Here is a 19,940-nt window from a genome sequence, read left to right on the forward strand (position 1 = left end):
CCACACACGCACCGACCCCCCCCCCCACACACGCACCGACCCCCCGCCCCACGCACGCACCGACCCCCCGCCCCACACACGCACCGACCCCCGCCCCACACACGCACCGACCCCCCGCCCCACACACGCACCGACCCCCCGCCCCACACACGCACCGACCCCCCCCCCCCACACACGCACCGACCCCCCCCCCACACACACGCACCGACCCCCCCCCCACACACACGCACCGACCCCCCGCCCCACACACACGCACCGACCCCCCCCCCACACACGCACCGACCCCCCCCCCACACACACGCACGCACCGACCCCCCCCCCCACACACACGCACGCACCGACCCCCCCCCCCACACACACGCACGCACCGACCCCCCCCCCCACACACGCACCGACCCCCCCCCCCACACACACGCACGCACCGACCCCCCCCCCACACACACGCACGCACCGACCCCCCCCCCACACACACGCACGCACCGACCCCCCCCCCCCACACACGCACGCACCGACCCCCCCCCCACACACGCACGCACCGACCCCCCCCCCCCACACACGCACCGACCCCCCCCCCCACACACACGCACCGACCCCCCCCCCCACACACACGCACCGACCCCCCCCCCCACACACGCACCGACCCCCCCCCCCACACACGCACCGACCCCCCCCCCCACACACGCACGCACCGACCCCCCCCCCCACACACGCACGCACCGACCCCCCCCCCACACACGCACGCACCGACCCCCCCCCCACACACACGCACGCACCGACCCCCCCCCCACACACACGCACCGACCCCCCCCCCACACACACGCACCGACCCCCCCCCACACACACGCACCGACCCCCCCCCCCACACACGCACCGACCCCCCCCCCCACACACACGCACCGACCCCCCCCCCCCCACACACGCACCGACCCCCCCCCCCACACACGCACCGACCCCCCCCCCCACACACGCACGCACCGACCCCCCCCCACACACACGCACCGACCCCCCCCCCCCCACACACGCACCGACCCCCCCCCCACACACACGCACCGACCCCCCCCCCCCACACACACACGCACCGACCCCCCCCCCCCACACACACACGCACCGACCCCCCCCCCACACACACGCACCGACCCCCCCCCCCCACACACACACGCACCGACCCCCCCCCCACGCACGCACCGACCCCCCCCCCACACACGCACGCACCGACCCCCCCCCCACACACGCACGCACCGACCCCCCCCCCCACACACGCACGCACCGACCCCCCCCCCCCCCACACACACACACGCACCGACCCCCCCCCCACACACGCACGCACCGACCCCCCCCCCCCCCCCCACACACGCACGCACCGACCCCCCCCCCCCCCACACACGCACGCACCGACCCCCCCCCCACACACGCACGCACCGACCCCCCCCCCCCCACACACACACACGCACCGACCCCACACACACACACGCACCGACCCCCCCCCCACACACACGCACGCACCGACCCCCCCCCCACACACACGCACGCACCGACCCCACACACACACACACACACACGCACCGACCCCCCACCCACACACACGCACGCACCGACCCCCCCCCCACACACACGCACGCACCGACCCCCCCCCCCCACACCCACACACGCAGCGACCCCCCCCCCCACACACACGCACGCACCGACCCCCCCCCCCACACACACGCACGCACCGACCCCACACACACACACACACACACGCACCGACCCCCCACCCACACACACGCACGCACCGACCCCCCCCCCACACACACGCACGCACCGACCCCCCCCCCCACACCCACACACGCAGCGACCCCCCCCCCCACACACACACACGCACCGACCCCCCCCCCACACACGCACGCAGCGACCCCCCCCCCCACACACACACACGCACCGACCCCACACACACACACGCACCGACCCCCCCCCCCCACACACACGCACGCACCGACCCCCCCCCCACACACACGCACCGACCCCCCCCCCACACCCACACACGCAGCGACCCCCCCCCCCACACACACACACGCACCGACCCCACACACACACACGCACCGACCCCCCCCCCCACACACACGCACGCACCGACCCCCCCCCCACACACACACACGCACCGACCCCCCCCCCCACACCCACACACGCAGCGACCCCCCCCCCCACACACACACACGCACCGACCCCACACACACACACGCACCGACCCCCCCCCCCACACACACGCACGCACCGACCCCCCGCCCCACACACACACACGCACCGACCCCACACACACACACGCACCGACCCCCCCCCCACACACGCACGCACCGACCCCCCGCCCCACACACACACACGCACCGACCCCCCCCCCACACACACACGCACCGACCCCCCACCCACACACACACACGCACCGACCCCCCGCCCCACACACGCACCGACCCCCCGCCCCACACACCGACCCCCCCCCCACACACGCACGCACCGACCCCCCCCCCCCCCCCCCACACACACACGCACCGACCCCCCCCCCCCCCCCCACACACACACGCACCGACCCCCCACCCACACACACAGACGCACCGACCCCCCACCCACACACACACACGCACCGACCCCCCACCCACACACACACACGCACCGACCCCCCGCCCCACACACGCACCGACCCCCCGCCCCACACACGCACCGACCCCCCGCCCCACACACGCACCGACCCCCCGCCCCACACACGCACCGACCCCCCGCCCCACACACCGACCCCCCCCCACACACGCACCGACCCCCCGCCCCACACACGCACCGACCCTCCCCCCACACACGCACCGACCCCCCGCCCCACACACGCACCGACCCCCCGCCCCACACACGCACCGACCCTCCCCCCACACACGCACCGACCCCCCGTCCCACACACGCACCGACCCCCCGCCCCACACACGCACCGACCCCCCCCCACACACACGCACCGACCCCCCCCCCACACACGCACCGACCCCCCCCCCCACACACGCACCGACCCCCCCCCCACACACGCACCGACCCCCCGCCCCACACACGCACCGACCCCCCGCCCCACACCACACACGCACCGACCCCCCGCCCCACACACGCACCGACCCCCCCCCACACACACGCACCGACCCCCCCCCACACACACGCACCGACCCCCCCCCCACACACGCACCGACCACCCTCACACCCCACACGTACCGACCCCCCCCCACACACGCATGCACCCTCCCCACACACACACACACGCACCGACCCTCCCCCCACACACACACGCACCGACCCCCCGCCCCACACACGCACCGACCCCCCCCCACACACACGCACCGACCCCCCCCCACACACACGCACCGACCCCCCCCCCACACACGCACCGACCACCCTCACACCCCACACGTACCGACCCCCCCCCACACACGCATGCACCCTCCCCACACACACACACACGCACCGACCCTCCCCCCACACACACACGCACCGACCCCCCCCACACACACACACGCACCGACCCCCCTCACACCCCACACACGCACCGACCCCCCCCACACACGCACCGACCCCCCTCACACCCCACACACGTACCGACCCCCCCCCCACACACGCATGCACCCTCCCCACACACACACACACGCACCGACCCCCCCACACACACCGACCCCCCCCCACACACACACGCACCGACCCCCCCCCCCACACACACACGTGCGTTCGCGCACCCCGCCCATACAGGCGCGTGTGCACCCCCCCACACAGGCGCGTGCGAACCCCCCCCACACACACATCGCGCGTGCACCCCCACACACACACATCGCGCGCACCCCCCCCCCACACACACACAGGCGCGCGCGCACCCCCCCCCACACACACACAGGCGCGCGCGCACCCCCCCACACACACACAGGCGCGTGCGCACCCCCCCACACACACACAGGCGCGCGCGCACCCCCCCACACACACACACACAGGCGCGCGCGCACCCCCCCACACACACACACACAGGCGCGCGCGCACCCCCCCACACACACACATACATCGCGTGCGCGCGCACCCCCACACACACAGAGCTCCTCCCCACAAACACACACACAGAGCTCCTCCCCACAAACACACATAGCCCCGACCTCCCCGCCTCCCCACCCCCCCACTCCCACACACACCGATCAAGTAGACCAAGCAGCATCCGCCATGTTGAGCGCTGCCCTACATCTTCAGCAAGGAGCGTACTCATCTCCAGCCTCCACCGAGAACAGCCAGTTGTCGTGGTGCACATTGGTACCAACGACATAGGTAAAAAAAGGGATGAGGTCCTACGAAAAGAATTTAAGGAGCTAGGAGCTAAATTAAAAAGTAGGACCTCAAAAGTAGTAATCTCGGGATTCTACCAGTGCCACGTGCTAGTCAGAGTAGGAATCGCAGGATAGCGCAGATGAATACATGGCTTGAGCAGTGGTGCAGCAGGGAGGGATTCAAATTCTTGGGGCATTGGAACCGGTTCTGGGGGAGGTGGGACCAGTACAAACCGGACGGTCTGCACCTGGGCAGGACCGGAACCAATGTCCTAGGGGGGAGTGTTTGCTAGTGCTGTTGGGGAGGAGTTAAACTAATATTGCAGGGGGATGGGAACCTATACAGGGAGACAGAGGGAGACAAAAATGAGGCAAAAGCAAAAGACAGAAAGGAGATGAGGAAAAGTGGAGGGCAGAGAATCCCAAGGCAAAGAACAAAAAGGGCCACTGTACAGCAAAATTCTAGAAGGACAAAGGGTGTTAAAAAAGCAAGCCTGAAGGCTTTGTGTCTTAATGCAAGGAGTATCCGCAATAAGGTGGATGAATTAACTGTGCAAATAGATGTTAACAAATATGATGTGATTGGGATTACGGAGACATGGCTCCAGGATGATCAGGGCTGGGAACTCAACATCCAGGGGTATTCAACATTCAGGAAGGATAGAATAAAAGGAAAAGGAGGTGGGGTAGCATTGCTGGTTAAAGAGGAGATTAATGCAATAGTTAGGAAAGACATTAGCTTGGATGATGTGGAATCTATATGGGTAGAGCTGCAGAACACTAAAGGGCAAAAATCGTTAGTGGGAGTTGTGTACAGACCTCCAAACAGTAGTAGTGATGTTGGGGAGGGCATCAAACAGGAAATTAGGAGTGCATGCAATAAAGGTGCAGCAGTTATAATGGGTGACTTTAATATGCACATAGATTGGGCTAGCCAAACTGGAAGCAATACGGTGGAGGAGGATTTCCTGGAATGCATAAGGGATGGTTTTCTAGACCAATATGTCTAGGAACCAACTAGGGGGGAGGCCATCTTAGACTGGGTGTTGTGTAATGAGAGAGGATTAATTAGCAATCTCGTTGTGCGAGGCCCCTTGGGGAAGAGTGACCATAATATGGTGGAATTCTGCATTAGGATGGAGAATGAAACAGTTAATTCAGAGACCATGGTCCAGAACTTAAAGAAGGGTAACTTTGAAGGTATGAGGCATGAATTGGCTAAGATAGATTGGCTAATGATACTTAAGGGGTTGACTGTGGATGGGCAATGGCAGACATTTAGAGACCGCATGGATGAATTACAACAATTGTACATTCCTGTCTGGCGTAAAAATAAAAAAGGGAAGGTGGCTCAACCGTGGCTATCTAGGGAAATCAGGGATAGTATTAAAGCCAAGGAAATGGCATACAAATTGGCCAGAAATAGCAGCGAACCTGGGGACTGGGAGAAATTTAGAACTCAGCAGAGGAGGACAAAGGGTTTGATTAGGGCAGGGAAAATGGAGTACGAGAAGAAGCTTGCAGGGAACATTAAGGCGGATTGCAAAAGTTTCTATAGGTATGTAAAGAGAAAAAGGTTAGTAAAGACAAACTTAGGTCCCCTGCAGTCAGAATCAGGGGAAGTCATAACGGGGAACAAAGAAATGGCAGACCAATTGAACAAGTACTTTGGTTCAGTATTCACTAAGGAGGACACAAACAACCTTCCGGATATAAAAGTGGTCAGAGGGTCTAGTAAGGAGGAGGAACTGAGGGAAATCTTTATTAGTCAGGAATTTGTGTTGGGGAAATTGATGGGATTGAAGGCCGATAAATCCCCAGGGCCTGATGGTCTGCATCCCAGAGTACTTAAGGAGGTGGCCTTGGAAATAGCGGATGCATTGACAGTCATTTTCCAACATTCCATTGACTCTGGATCAGTTCCTATCGAGTGGAGGGTAGCCAATGTAACCCCACTTTTTAAAAAAGGAGGGAGAGAAAGCAGGGAATTATAGACCGGTCAGCCTGACCTCAGTAGTGGGTAAAATGATGGAATCAATTATTAAGGATGTCATAGCAGCGCATTTGGAAAATGGTGACATGATAGGTCCAAGTCAGCATGGATTTGTGAAAGGGAGATCATGCTTGACAAATCTTCTGGAATTTTTTGAGGATGTTTCCAATAAAGTGGACAAAGGAGTACCAGTTGATGTGGTATATTTGGACTTTCAGAAGGCTTTCGACAAGGTCCCACACAGGAGATTAATGTGCAAGGTTAAAGCACATGGGATTGGGGGTAGTGTGCTGACGTGGATTGAGAACTGGTTGTCAGACAGGAAGCAAAGAGTAGGAGTAAATGGGTACTTTTCGGAATGGCAGGCAGTGACTAGTGGGGTACCGCAGGGTTCTGTGCTGGGGCCCCAGCTGTTTACATTGTACATTAATGATTTAGACGAGGGGATTAAATGTAGTATCTCCAAATTTGCGGATGACATTAAGTTGGGTGGCAGTGTGAGCTGCGAGGAGGATGCTATGAGGCTGCAGAGTGACTTGGATAGGTTAGGTGAGTGGGCAAATGCGTGGCAGATGAAGTATAATGTGGATAAATGTGAGGTTATCCACTTTGGTGGTAAAAACAGAAAGACAGACTATTATCTGAATGGTGACAGATTAGGAAAAGGGAAGGTGCAACGAGACCTGGGTGTCATGGTACATCAGTCATTGAAGGTTGGCATGCAGGTACAGCAGGCGGTTACGAAAGCAAATGGCATGTTGGCCTTCATAGCGAGGGGATTTGAGTACAGGGGCAGGGAGGTGTTGCTACAGTTGTACAGGGCCTTGGTGAGGCCACACCTGGAGTATTGTGTACAGTTTTGGTCTCCTAACTTGAGGAAGGACATTCTTGCTATTGAGGGAGTGCAGCGAAGATTCACCAGACTGATTCCCGGGATGGTGGGACTGACCTATCAAGAAAGACTGGATCAACTGGGCTTGTATTCACTGGAGTTCAGAAGAGTGAGAGGGGACCTCATAGAAACGTTTAAAATTCTGACGGGTTTGGACAGGTTGGATGCAGGAAGAATGTTCCCAATGTTGGGGAAGTCCAGAACCAGGGGTCACAGTCTAAGGATAAGGGGTAAGCCATTTAGGACCGAGATGAGGAGAAACTTCTTCACCCAGAGAGTGGTGAACCTGTGGAATTCTCTACCACAGAAAGTAGTTGAGGCCAATTCACTAAATATATTCAAAAGGGAGTTAGATGAAGTCCTTACTACTCGGGGGATCAAGGGGTATGGTGTGAAAGCAGGAAGGGGGTACTGAAGTTTCATGTTCAGCCATGAACTCATTGAATGGCGGTGCAGGCTAGAAGGGCTGAATGGCCTGCTCCTGCACCTGTTTTCTATGTTTCTATGTTTCTATTACACCAGCCAATTTCCCGCGTCCGGTGCCAGCACGGCCTCCGACTGGAGAAGCAGCCCGTATGCACAGGGGATTCCCTTGACAGCTCCACTGTGCTGGTCTCACTTTTGCTGTCTGCAGGGTTACTGGAGGCAAGTGCGAGGTATCTGTGGCGGTCGCCTGTGCGCCTGGGCGTGGGCGCACATGACGGGGAGTTCCCCAGGCCATGAGCCTTCTCCTCCTTGCCACATTTCCATACTTCACTCATCTTGTGCTATTCTTCGGTTACCATTTGCACCTCCTCTACACCCATTTTGTGTTCCTTTACTTGCCCCAGTACCTTTTGCCTTGCACCATCATCCCTTCTATCATTTAATCTCTCCTGCCTTAAACCCTCTCAGACCTTCGCCTTTGTCCTTTCCTCCCTCTGCACTTGATTAAAACCGGTTACATCTCTAATTTTTTCCAGGTCTGATGAAAGGTCATCGACCAGAAATGTTAACTCTGTTTCTCTCTTCACTGATGCTGCCTGACCCGCTGAGTATTTCCAGCATTTTCTATTTTTATTTCAAATTTCCAGCATCCAGCAGTATTTCGCTTTAGTTTGAGAGCTTCTAACGAGTGCTGTCTTGCCTGCGTCAGGTTTATGGGATGGTGCAGCAAGGGGCTGTTCCTGCACCCGCTCATCCTGCTCACAGGAGCAGATGGAGGTGAGTGAAGGGAAGGAAAGGACTGCTGACAGCCCTGTCTCCGCTGGGGTTCCATCATCGGGACAATGCCTCTTAATAAAGAGGCAATGCAGATAGCTCGAGCTTCATTCAGACCCTCTCGCTCAACTTACTCACTTGGAAAACTGGAAAACATCAAAAACAAACTTCTCCATCTTGATACCATTGGGTGTCTCTGGTCTCACACTGTTTCCTTGCTCATCGACATGGGGAATCTTCTTCACAGCCACGTGAGACTTCAGTTTAGGTTCAAACTCTCTACAGTGAATAAAAAGAGAATATCATAGAATCACACAGCACAGGACGCCATTCAACCCACCGTGCCTGTGCCAGTTCTTCGAAGGAGTTATTCCCATTGGTCCCATAGCCCTACCCTTCCCCCATATCCCTGCAAATGTTTCTCCTTCAAGTATTTATCCAATTCCCTTTTGAAAGTTATTATTGAATCTGCTTCCACCACCATTTCAGACAGTGTATTCCAGACCACAACGACTGGCTGTTAAGAAAAATTCCCCTTATCTCACCTCTAGTCCTTTTGACAATTGCCTTTAATCTGTGTCCTTTGGTTACTGACACTCCTGCCAGTGGAAACAGTTTCTCCTAATCTACTCTTTATCAAAACCCCATAATTTTGGATACCTCTATTAAATCGTCCCATAATCTTCTCTAGTCTCTCCACATAGCTGAAGTCCCGCATACGGGACAGACTCAATGTTAACCCATCTCACCTACCCAAACGTACCTCGTTCAGTCAGCGATGGGATGGGTCAGGGCACTGGATCAGGAACAGCTCCTGTGGGAAGGGTACCTGGGCCGGGTAAGCACCAAGTGGACTGAACACAGTGGGGAAGCTCGGTTTGCTAATGGATAAAAAGCAGACGTGCACCTCACCAGGGAGGGACACAGCCAACAAGGAATGACCGATGGGCCAGTGTAGAGAGAGCATCACTGCAGCAAAACTTCCTCTGCAGTGTCACATCAAACCCTGGCAGGGCTGTTGGCTGGGATGGAGATTCGGGTGTCACCGATACCTGGTTCCGAGCATGGCCCCCAGAACTAGGTCGCAAAGGTCCCGTTTCCAAACGGTGCTTCGAAAGACATTGCGAGCATTCGCATAGGGAGTTTTGTAAATGCTCCTCACTTAGCTTTGGCCTGGACAAAGTGTCACCCCTTATCTGGTTCCCCCTTTTAAAAGTGGGTCCTCAGCTTTTCGTGTGACTGTTTTATACCTTTCTATTGGCCAATCCTTTAGAGAACTGCGTAGGTTTTTAATAAAAACCCTCTTAAAAATCTACCAGCAAACTCATTAGGAGTAGGACTGCCCCCCAGTGGAGATGTTGTGGATCCAAATCACAGCATCAATCTGTATTCCCTAGTGCGGCAGCCTCTACTCATGCCATTTTACAACTAGGCGTGACCAGAATGATCTGCTGCCACACACTCTAATGGGCAGGCCGATTAACAGAGCCCCAAGCAGGGAATTCAGTCATAGTAAATATGAAGACAACTGAAGCCATTGTCTTACCTACATCTTTGGCTTACCACAGTATCCAACCTGAAACATAAACTACCCGATGCACTTTGCTGAAGTGGCAGTGAAACCCCCCCCCCTCCCCTGCACAAGGGGTTCACTCTTCGCTCCAATCCAAATTACCAACGGCAGCAAACAACTTGGTTGGAGTTAGGATATGGGCCACAGAGCTTTTGATGATCTTAAGTTTCTAGAGTGTAGAGGATGGGAGGCCGGCCTGGGGAGTATTGGAATAGTCGAGACTGGAGGTAACAAAGGACGGACGTGGGTCTCAGCAGCAGATAGCTTGAGGCAAGGGTGGAGCTGGACGATGTTACAGAGGTGGAACTAGGTGTTTTTTGTGGGTTCGGAAGCTCAGGTCAGGGTGAAATAGGATGCAAACAGTCTGGTTCAGCCCGAGACATTGACCAGGAAGTGAGCTGGAATCAGTAGGAAGGACACTGAGTTTATGAGGGTGGGGGTGGGGGGGGGGGCAAACACAATGGCTTCAGTTTTCCCAATGTTTACTACAACTGAACTCACGCTGCCCTCAGCTCAGCAGCGACAATGGGGCCGAATGAATTCACTCCACTACTGTCGGTTCTAAACAAGCCTCTCGCTTCAGTGCTCTGTATCCCTTTCCGTGACTCTTGACATTGTCTACCCAGCGCATCCTTGGTCTTCCTCGGCTTCTTGCTCCATGTACTCAGGACCATGAAAGGAATTCTAGCTGATTCTGTTCTTCAAACATGCCCAACCATTGTAGTCGCCTTTCTTGGATCATCTGTGTAAACGTTGTTTCCTGCCCAAGCCCTGTTCTTAATATTTCATTCTTGATTCTTTGTGTCCCAGATACTCCCAGTATTCCTCTCAGCCAACTCATCTCTGCTGTTAGCGAATTTCACTTGTCAATGTTATTCTTATACTACCACTCAGATCCATTTAATAATATGGGGATAACCATCGCTTCATAAACTCTTATCCTTGTTTTTACTAAACTATCTTTGGCCTTCATATCCCGCTTAATCTTTCAAAAGCAGAAGAAGAAAGTGCATTCCTTTTGATGTCTTCTTCACAACTCCCATTCCCTGACACTAACCCACCATTGAGACAAACTTTTCCACCTGTGCAACTGCATCTCCTCCAACTGTAATGTGTAATAATAAACTGAATACAACAGGTTAATGAGGAGTGAAGCTTGAAGCAAAGAGAGAGACAAGAACAACTGCAGAAACAACCAGTGCAAAGAAGCAGAGATTAGGCCAAACAAAAGGCAAGGCGCTGCATCGGAAGATAAGAGAACTAAGTGAATCTTACAAACTTAAAATGGCCACAGTGAAAGCCCAAAATAGTCAGATAATTAACAGACAGGCGAGCAGCAAGCAGTGGAAGGAATATTGTGAAGATCTATACAATGTACAGAGCATGGTGGGTGAAACAGTTCTGGAGAAACTGTCCCAGACAAATGTAGGGGAGATGATGCAGGATTTCTTGGAAGACAAAGTAAAGATTTGAAAAAGAAAGACATGCATTTATGTAGCACCTTTCATGACCTCAGGACGTCCCAAAGTGCTTCACAGTCAATGATATACTTTTTGAAGTGTAGTCACTGCTTTAATGTAGGAAACGTGGCAGCCAATTTACACACAGCAAGCTCCCACAAACAGCAATCTGATAATGACCAGATAATCTGTTTTAGTGATGTTGGTTAAGGGATAAATATTGGCCAGGACACCGGGGATAACTTCCCTGCTCTTCTTCGAAAGAGTGCCATGGGATCTTTTACGTCCACCCGAGAGAGCAGACAGGGCCTCGGTTTAATGTCTCCTCTGAAAGATGGCACCTCCGACAGTGCAGCATTCCCTCAGTGCTGCCTTGGAATGTCAGCCCTGGAATGGGACTTGAACCCACAACCTAGTGACTCAGAGGCGAGAGTGATACCCACTGAGCCACAGCTCACACAAAAAGAACAAGGCTCGTGGTATGGATAAGATAACTTCAGAATGTTGTAGGCGGGTGAGCAACATAATGTGAAAGTGATGCAAAGGCTGTTTAACAACATTCGTGAAGAACAAGTACCTGAACCTGGGAAAGGCGATAATACCAATCTTCAACAAAGGAGACCAGAGTAAATGCAGCAATTAGAGGAATCAGCTCACTGACCCAGAAAAGTCTTTACTGAGACACTGCAGAGGAGAATGAAAAGATATGTAGAGGTGATACTTAGTGAAAAACAAGCTAGTTTTAGACCAGGGCCAAGTACAATAGAGCAACTGTTTGTGATGACAGACATTGGTGAAATTTATCAAATACACAACATCCATTGTTACCACTTCATGGATTTTAAGCAGGCCTTTGGCAGTGTAAGGTGAGAAGGGAAAAAAACATTTCTTGAGCATGTATGGTATTCCGAGAAACTTGGCAAATGGATTGCCAAACCCCTGAGCGCTTTTTGAGTGGATAGGGATCTGAGGGAATGGTTTAAGATCAAGTTGGGGTGAGGTACAAGCTGTGGCCTGATTTATTTAATCTCATACTGGAAGCAGCAATGAACCTTGCACTAAAAGATGATATTGAACTCGTCTCCTTATGTGGTAAGATTTTAAACAATCTTATCTGCTGGTGACATTGACCTTACAGCAATGTATAAAACAGATTGGCAGAAACTAACTGATACGGTGTATATGGAAAGTAGCAAATTTTGATTATAGATCAACACAGAGAGGACAAAGTCCTTTCCCTATATTTAATTGGAGGAGATTAGACTCATTCAATACTGGATGTCGGACAAGCAGCGTGACATACACAGGCAGTGGAGGGCTGAGTGAGGTGGTGGTGAGGTAGAGGTGGGTGTGATCAGCATACATGTGGAACCGGACATCGTGTTTCCAGATGATGTTGCTGAGGGGCATCATGTAAGGGGGACTCCAGAGGTAACTGTGCAGGAGTGGGAAGAGAAGCCATTGCAGGTGATTCTCTGGTTATCAGGGGAGAGCAGTGTACTGAAATAAACAGGGGAGTGGGGTTGGAGGAGGATGTTGTGGTCAACCTTGTCAAATGCTGCAGGAAGGATACATTACTATGGTCACAGTCGCATAGGATGTCATTTGTGACTTTGATAAGGGCCGTTTCAGCGCTGTGGCAGGGGCAGAAAGTTGATTTGGAGGATTCAAACATGGCGTTTCGGGAAAGGTGGGTGCGGATTTGGGACTAGCAGGAAAAACGGTCACATATTTGGGAGGCGACAACATGTTCAAGGACTCGAGAGGAAAGGGAGGTTGGAGATGGGGTGGTAGCTTGCAAAGACACAGGGGGCAAGGGCAGGTGGGGGCAATGTTCCTGTTCATTCTTTTGGGGTGCGCGGCCCATTCAAAATACCGCTCATGCGCGGGTTTTCGCATTGAAGAGCTGGCTGCGCAGGAGGTCCAGAGATCCGTGCAGTTTAAAGGGAACATTGGTGGGGGGGTTTGAGGAGGGTGGTGATGATGGAAGAGTTGAAGGGGAGAGGGACAGGACCTGAGAAGGAACCATTAATATCATCAACAAGGGGCGAGTAAAGGAAGCTGGGTGGTCAGCAGTTGAGTGGGAATACAGTCGAGAGAGTAGGAGAACGAGTCCATGGACAAGATGAGCGCGGAAAGGATTTTGGAGGAGATAGGAGAGAAACTAGAGAGAGATGCAGGTTAAGGCTAGGGGAAGGGGGAGCCTGGGGGAGGCTTGGTAGGTAAGTGGAAGGGAAGGGGGAGAGGCAGCAGAAGAGGTCTCAATGTTGGTGATGAAGCAGGCCCAGAGCTTCTCACACATACTGATAACACAGAGACCAGGGCTTACTCAGTCACGGATTTGAGGAACTCCACAGTGAAGAAGTGGTTGCAGATATTGCCAGCGTTGAAGGTGAGTTGGCCATCAGCGTTCCTCTGTTCCACCGTCTCCTGGCTCACCTCACTGTACTCCACAACCTGGTAGATGCCATCCACTCGACACACCACACCGACTGGCTCGGTGGGGTAGGCCTTCCCGACCACCTGTGGACACAACAGAGCGGCAGGGTTAAGGGCAGGGCGGGCACTCTGGTCAGGCGACAGTCCTTCGGTGCTGGGGGGCAGGGGGGGGTTGGGGAGAGAGAAAGAGAGCGGGGCTGGTGGGGAGAGGGGCCAGTTGGGGGCGGGGGTGGGAGCCGAGCCAGTGGTGGTGGGGAACGGGGCTGGTAGGGGCCGGTGGAGGGCTAAACGGGGCTGGTGAGGGGCGGAAGAGAAGCGGGGGCAGGGAAGAGTGAGCTATACCCTGTGAACCTCAACTGGCGATGCTCGACTCACTGGCCAGGTATTTAAAGCAGCCTCACAGTGTTGGCTGGAACAGCAACATGAATCTTGGCCATTTGCGCTGGCACTTGCAGCGGTGGAGAGTTGAATCTGACCAGCTCACCTTGGCCCCACAGTCCGCTTCCTTCTCCACACAGAAGCCGATGAAGACAGGGTCTGCCATCTTCACCAGGATGTTGTCCACACAGTACACGTGAACGAACCGTACCCCTCGCCGGTCCATGTCCTCCAGAATTTTATTGCTAGTCAGAGCCCGGTACAGGCCGCCATTTCCGTCTGTAGTACAGCAAGCACAGACCACAGTCAGTGACGGCACACAGCAATTTTCTCATCTACAGTTCCTCCTCTCTCCCCATTCAGAAAATACTCCGATTTATCTTGCTTGGGTCCAAAGTGGATGCTCTCACACTTGAACTGCATTTGCCACAGTTTGGCTCACTTCGTCAACCAGTCTATGTCCCCTAGTAACATCCTGCTCCCATCTGCACTACTTCCTGTGCCTCCAAACTGTATCATCTGATAATTTGGATACTTAACTCATCCAAGTCATTGACAGACAGGAAACAAAGGCTAGAAAATAGACAAGTTTGGCAGTGCTTAATGGTATATACTTCAATGAAAGGAATCAAGTGAATAACGCTGATGAGCTGAGAGCACAGATGTACATATGGAAGTATGATATCAGTTATTTTTGAAACATGGCTTAAAGGACCAAAATGACAGTTCAACATTCCTGGTTACAGGGTTTTCAGACAAGATATGACGGCGGGGGAGTCACAATTACAGCAGTGAAGAGGGATATGTTGGAAGGATCATCAAATGAGGTCACATGCGTTGAACTGAAAAACAAGGGAGTGTACTATAGACCGCCAAACAGTCAGAGGAGATAGAAGAGCAAATATGTAGACAAATTTCTGAGAAGTGCAAAAATAATAGGAATTTCAATGACCCTAATATTAACCGGGATAGAATCAGTGTACAAGATATAGAGAGTGCGGAATTCTTAAAATGTATTTGTTGTGTATGGAGAAAGAGTCAGACTGAACACTGTGAGCTCAAAGTAAAGTGTGACCGTAGTCTTTTATTGCAGGTCTCCAGAGTGCCTCTCCAACCTGTGAAGCCTTCTTAAATACCTGTGCTCCCAAGGGATTATGGGATCCCTTGGGACTCCGGAGAATGAGCCCTCTGGTGGCTGTACAGAGTAAATACAAGTCCACAGATATAACAACATTCCCCCCCAAAGTCAATAGTGTAACTATTTACAATGTGAGTCGATCTGGGGCCCTTCTTGCCCTGGTTGATCATCTCAAGTGTGAAAGCTGCTGTTGTTGAATCATTTGTTGGGCCCTCACTGGGCTGCTGTGCAGCTGGCCTTGCTGGGCTGCCTGGTGTGTTGGGACCTGCAGGGCTGCTGTGAATGATGGGTTCTGCTTCGTGGTCAACCGTGGTGTGTGTTGGGGGATCAAAAAAGGTAGGGTTCAAGGTGGGTTGCTCAGGTTAGTCCGTAAATCTGAGTTTGATTTGGTCCAAGTGTTTCCAGTGAATGAGTCCATTTGAAAGTTTGACCCGAAACACCCTGCTCGCCTCTTTGGCCACGACAGTGCCGGGAAACCACAAATACAGGATCATTGATTTCAATCTCGTGTGACATATTTGCACTATCATGGTATGCACTTTGTTGAAGCCGCCTGCTCTCTACCAGTTCATGTAGATCAGGGTGAACTAACGAGAGCCTTGTCTTAAGTGCTCGTTGCATGAGCAGTTCAGTAGGTGGGATCCCAGTGAGTGAGTGGGGTCTCATGCAGTAGCTAAGCAGGACTCGGGATAGGCGAGTCTACAGTGAGCCTTCAGTTACCCTCTTCAAGGCTTGCTTGATGGTTTGCACTGCTCTCTCTGCCTGACCATTGGACGCTGGTTTAAACGGGGCAGATATGACATGTTTGATCCCGTTACAGGTCATGAATTCTTTGAACTCAGCACTGGTAAAACATGGCCCATTGTCGCTCACCAGGACATCGGCTAAGCCATGTGTGGCAAACATGGCCCCGCAGGCTTTCAGTGGTGGCAGCGGACGTGCTAGCCGACATTATCTCACATTTAATCCACTTGGAGTACGCATCTACAACAAGGAACGTTTTACCCAAGAACGGGCCTGCATAGTCGACGTGTACCCGAGACCACGGTTTGGAGGGCCAAGACCATAAACTTAGCGGCGCCTCCCTGGGTACATTGCTTAACTGCGAGCATGTATTACATCTGTGAATGCAGGACTCCAAGCCAATAGTGATACCAGGCCACACACATGGCATCTGGCTATCGCTTTCATCGTTACGATGCCTGGGTGGGTACTGTGGAGGTTATTGATGAAGGTGTCTCTGTCCTTCTTGGGGACCACTATTCGATTGCCCCACAGAAGGCAGTCTGCCTGTATAGACATTTCATCTTTTCGCTGCTGGAATGGCTTTATCTCTTCCTGCATTTCCACTGGGACACTGGACCAGCTCCCGTGAAGCACGCAGCTTTTAACTATAGAGACAATAACGGGTGCTTGCTTGTCCAGGTTTTGATCTGCCTGGCAGTGACAGGTGATTGCTCACTCTCAAAATGCTTCCATAACCATGGCTAGATCTGCGGGCTGGGCCATTTTCACCCCCGTGGTGGGCAATGGCAGCCTACTGAGAGCATCGGCGCAGTTTTCTGTGCCTGGCCTGTGGGGGATGGCGTAGTTGTATGCGGACAACGTGAGCGCCCATCTCTGGATGCGGGCCAATGCGTTGGTATTTATCCCTTTACTCTCGGAAAACAGGGATATAAGTGGCTCATGTTTCCAATTTGAATTTTAGTTCAAACAGGTATTGATGCATTTTCTTTACCCCATACACACACGTTAACGCTTCTTTTTCAATCATGCTGTAGGCTCTCTCAGCCTTAGACAGACTCCTGGATGCATAAGAAACCGGTTGCAGTTTCCCGAAATCAGTAGCTTGTTGCAATAGACACCCAACGCCATATGACGACGCATCACATGCTAGTACCAAACGCTTACATGGATCATACAACACAAGCAATTTACTTGAGCATAACAATTGTCTCGCTTTTACAAAGGCATTTTCTTGGCTTTTGCCTCAAACCCATTCGCCCCCTTTTCGTAGTAAGACATGTAGTAGTTCTAGCAGTGTGCTGAGACCTGGTAAGAAGTTACCAAAGTAGTTCAAGAGTCCCAGAAACGACCGCAGCTCTGTCACGTTCTGTGACCTCGGTGCATTCTCGATTGCCTCCGTCTTCGCGTTGGTGGGCCTGATGCCGTCCGCCGCAATCCTCCTTCCCAGGAACCACTGCAGGCGCCAGGAAAACGCACTTCGAGCATTTTAACCTGAGCCCCACGTGGTTGAGTCCACTAAGAACCTCCTCCAGGTTCTGCAGGTGCTCGACTGTGTTCCGACCTGTGACCAAGATGTCGTCCTGGAAGACCACGGTGTGCGGGACCGACTTCAGTAAACTTTCCGTGTTTCTCTGGAATATCGCCGCCGCTGATCGGATTCCAAATGGGCATCTGTTATAAACAAAAAGACCTTTGTGCATGTTGATGCAGGTGAGGGCCTTCGATAATTCCTCCAATTCCTGCGTCATGTAGGCTGAAGTCAGATCCAGCTTCGTGAACATCTTTCCTCCCGCCAGCGTTGCAAAGAGGTCGTCGGCTTTTGGTAGTGGGTATTGGTCCTGCAGAGAGAAACGATTGATAGTTACTTTGTAATCGCCAGAGATTCTGACGGTGCCGTCTCCCTTGAGGACTGAGACAATAGGACTGGCCCACTCGTTGAACTCGATCGGTGAAATGATGCCTTCTCGTTGCAGCCGGTCAAGCTCGATCTCTACCCTTTGTCTCATCATGTAAGGTGCTGCTCTCGCCTTGTGATGGATGGGTCGCACCCCCGGAATTAGGTGGATCTGCACTTTTGCTCCTTGGAATTTCCTGATGCCTGGTTCGAACAGCGAAGGAAATTTGTTTAAGACCTGCGCACACGATGTGTCGTCAGCGGCCGATAGCGCTCGGGCATCGTCCCAGTTCCAGCGTATCTTTCCCAGGCAGCTCCTGCCAAGCAGCGTGGGACCGTCGTCCTATACCACCCAGAGTGGTAGCTTGTGCACCGCTCCATCGTAGGAAACCTTTATGGTAGCACTGCTGATTGCAGGAATCAGTTCTTTTGTTTCAGTTCTTAGTCTCGTGCGAACTGGGGCACCACAACATTTCGAAAGTCTTTTTGCCCATGATTGACTGGCTTGCGCCAGTGTCCAGCTCCACTGACACCCGGAGTCATATAAGAACATAAGAACGTAAGAATTAGGAACAGGAGGCGGCCATCTAGCCCCTCGAGCCTGCTCCGCCATTCAATAAGATCATGGCTGATCTGGCCGTGGACTCAGCTCCACTTACCCGCCCGCTCCCCATAACCCTTAATTCCCTTATTGGTTAAAAATCTGTCTGTGATTTGAATACATTCAATGAGCTGGCCTCAACTGCTTCCTTGGGCAGAGAATTCCACAGATTCACAACCCTCTGGGAGAAGACATTCCTTCTCAGCTCGATTTTAAATTGGCTCCCCCGTATTTTGAGGCTGTGCCCCCTAGTTCTAGTCTCCCCGACCAGTGGAAACAACCTCTCTGCCTCTATCTTGTCTATCCCTTTCATTATTTTAAATGTTTCAATAAGATCACCCCTCATCCTTCTGAACTCCAAGGAGTAAAGACCCAGTCTACTCAATCTATCATTATAAGTAGTCAGAGTAGGAATCGCAGGATAGCACAGATGAATACGTGGCTTGAGCAGTGGTGCAGCAGGGAGGGATTCAAATTCGTGGGGCATTGGAACAGGTTCTGGGGGAGGTGGGACCAGTACAAACCGGACGGTCTGCACTTGGGCAGGAACGGAACCAATGTCCGAGGGGGAGTGTTTGCGAGTGCTGTTGGTGAGCAGTTAAACTAATATGGCAGGGGGATGGGAACCAATACAGGGAGACAGAGGGAAACAAAAAGGAGACAAAAACAAAAGATAGAAAAGAGATGAGTAAAAGTGGAGGGCAGAGAAACCAAAGGTAAGAAACAAAAAGGGCCACTGAATATAAAAGGGCTGCAGGAGGGATAAAAACTAAAAATCATGGTTTAAAAACTAGGATGAAAACACTCTACCTAAATGCACGCAGCATTAGAAATAAAGTAAATGAGTTGACGCACAAATCATTACAAATGGGTATGATTTGGTGGCCATTACAGAGACATGGTTGCAAGGTGGCCAGGACTGGGAATTTGGGAATTAAACGTACAGGGGTATCTGACGATTCGGAAAGATAGGCAGGAAGGGAAGGGAGGTGGGGTAGCTCTGTTAATAAGGGATGATATCAGGGCAGTTGTGAGGGATGATATTGGCTCCAATGAACAAAATGTTGAATCATTGTGGGTGGAGATTAGAGATAGTAAGGGGAAAAAGTCACTGGTCGGCGTAGTTTATAGGCCCCCAAATAATAACTTCATGGTGGGGCGGGCAATAATCAAGGGAATAATGGAGGCATGTGAAAAAGGAACGGCAGTAGTTATGGGGGATTTTAACCTACATATCGATTGGTCAAATCAAATCGCAGGGGGTAGCCTGGAGGAGGAATTCATAGAATGCATACGGGATTGTTTCTTAGAACAGTATGTAACA

At 53.3% G+C, this 19,940-nt stretch overlaps 1 protein-coding gene across 1 annotated transcript in view; it reads right to left on the reverse strand.

Moving 5' to 3' along the window:
• Positions 1-19,940, reverse strand: part of uap1l1 (UDP-N-acetylglucosamine pyrophosphorylase 1, like 1) — a 46,551-nt gene that overhangs the window by 9,976 nt on the left and 16,635 nt on the right. The window contains exons 4-6 of the mRNA XM_070862979.1: positions 14,343-14,515; positions 13,749-13,942; positions 8,525-8,665 (exon numbers count right to left, since the gene is read on the reverse strand). Of these exons, the coding sequence (XP_070719080.1) occupies positions 8,525-8,665; positions 13,749-13,942; positions 14,343-14,515 (508 nt within the window). The remainder of the gene's footprint in view (positions 1-8,524; positions 8,666-13,748; positions 13,943-14,342; positions 14,516-19,940) is intronic.

The sequence above is a fragment of the Pristiophorus japonicus genome, chromosome 20 (assembly GCF_044704955.1).
Source record: "Pristiophorus japonicus isolate sPriJap1 chromosome 20, sPriJap1.hap1, whole genome shotgun sequence".
NCBI lineage: Eukaryota > Metazoa > Chordata > Chondrichthyes > Pristiophoridae > Pristiophorus > Pristiophorus japonicus.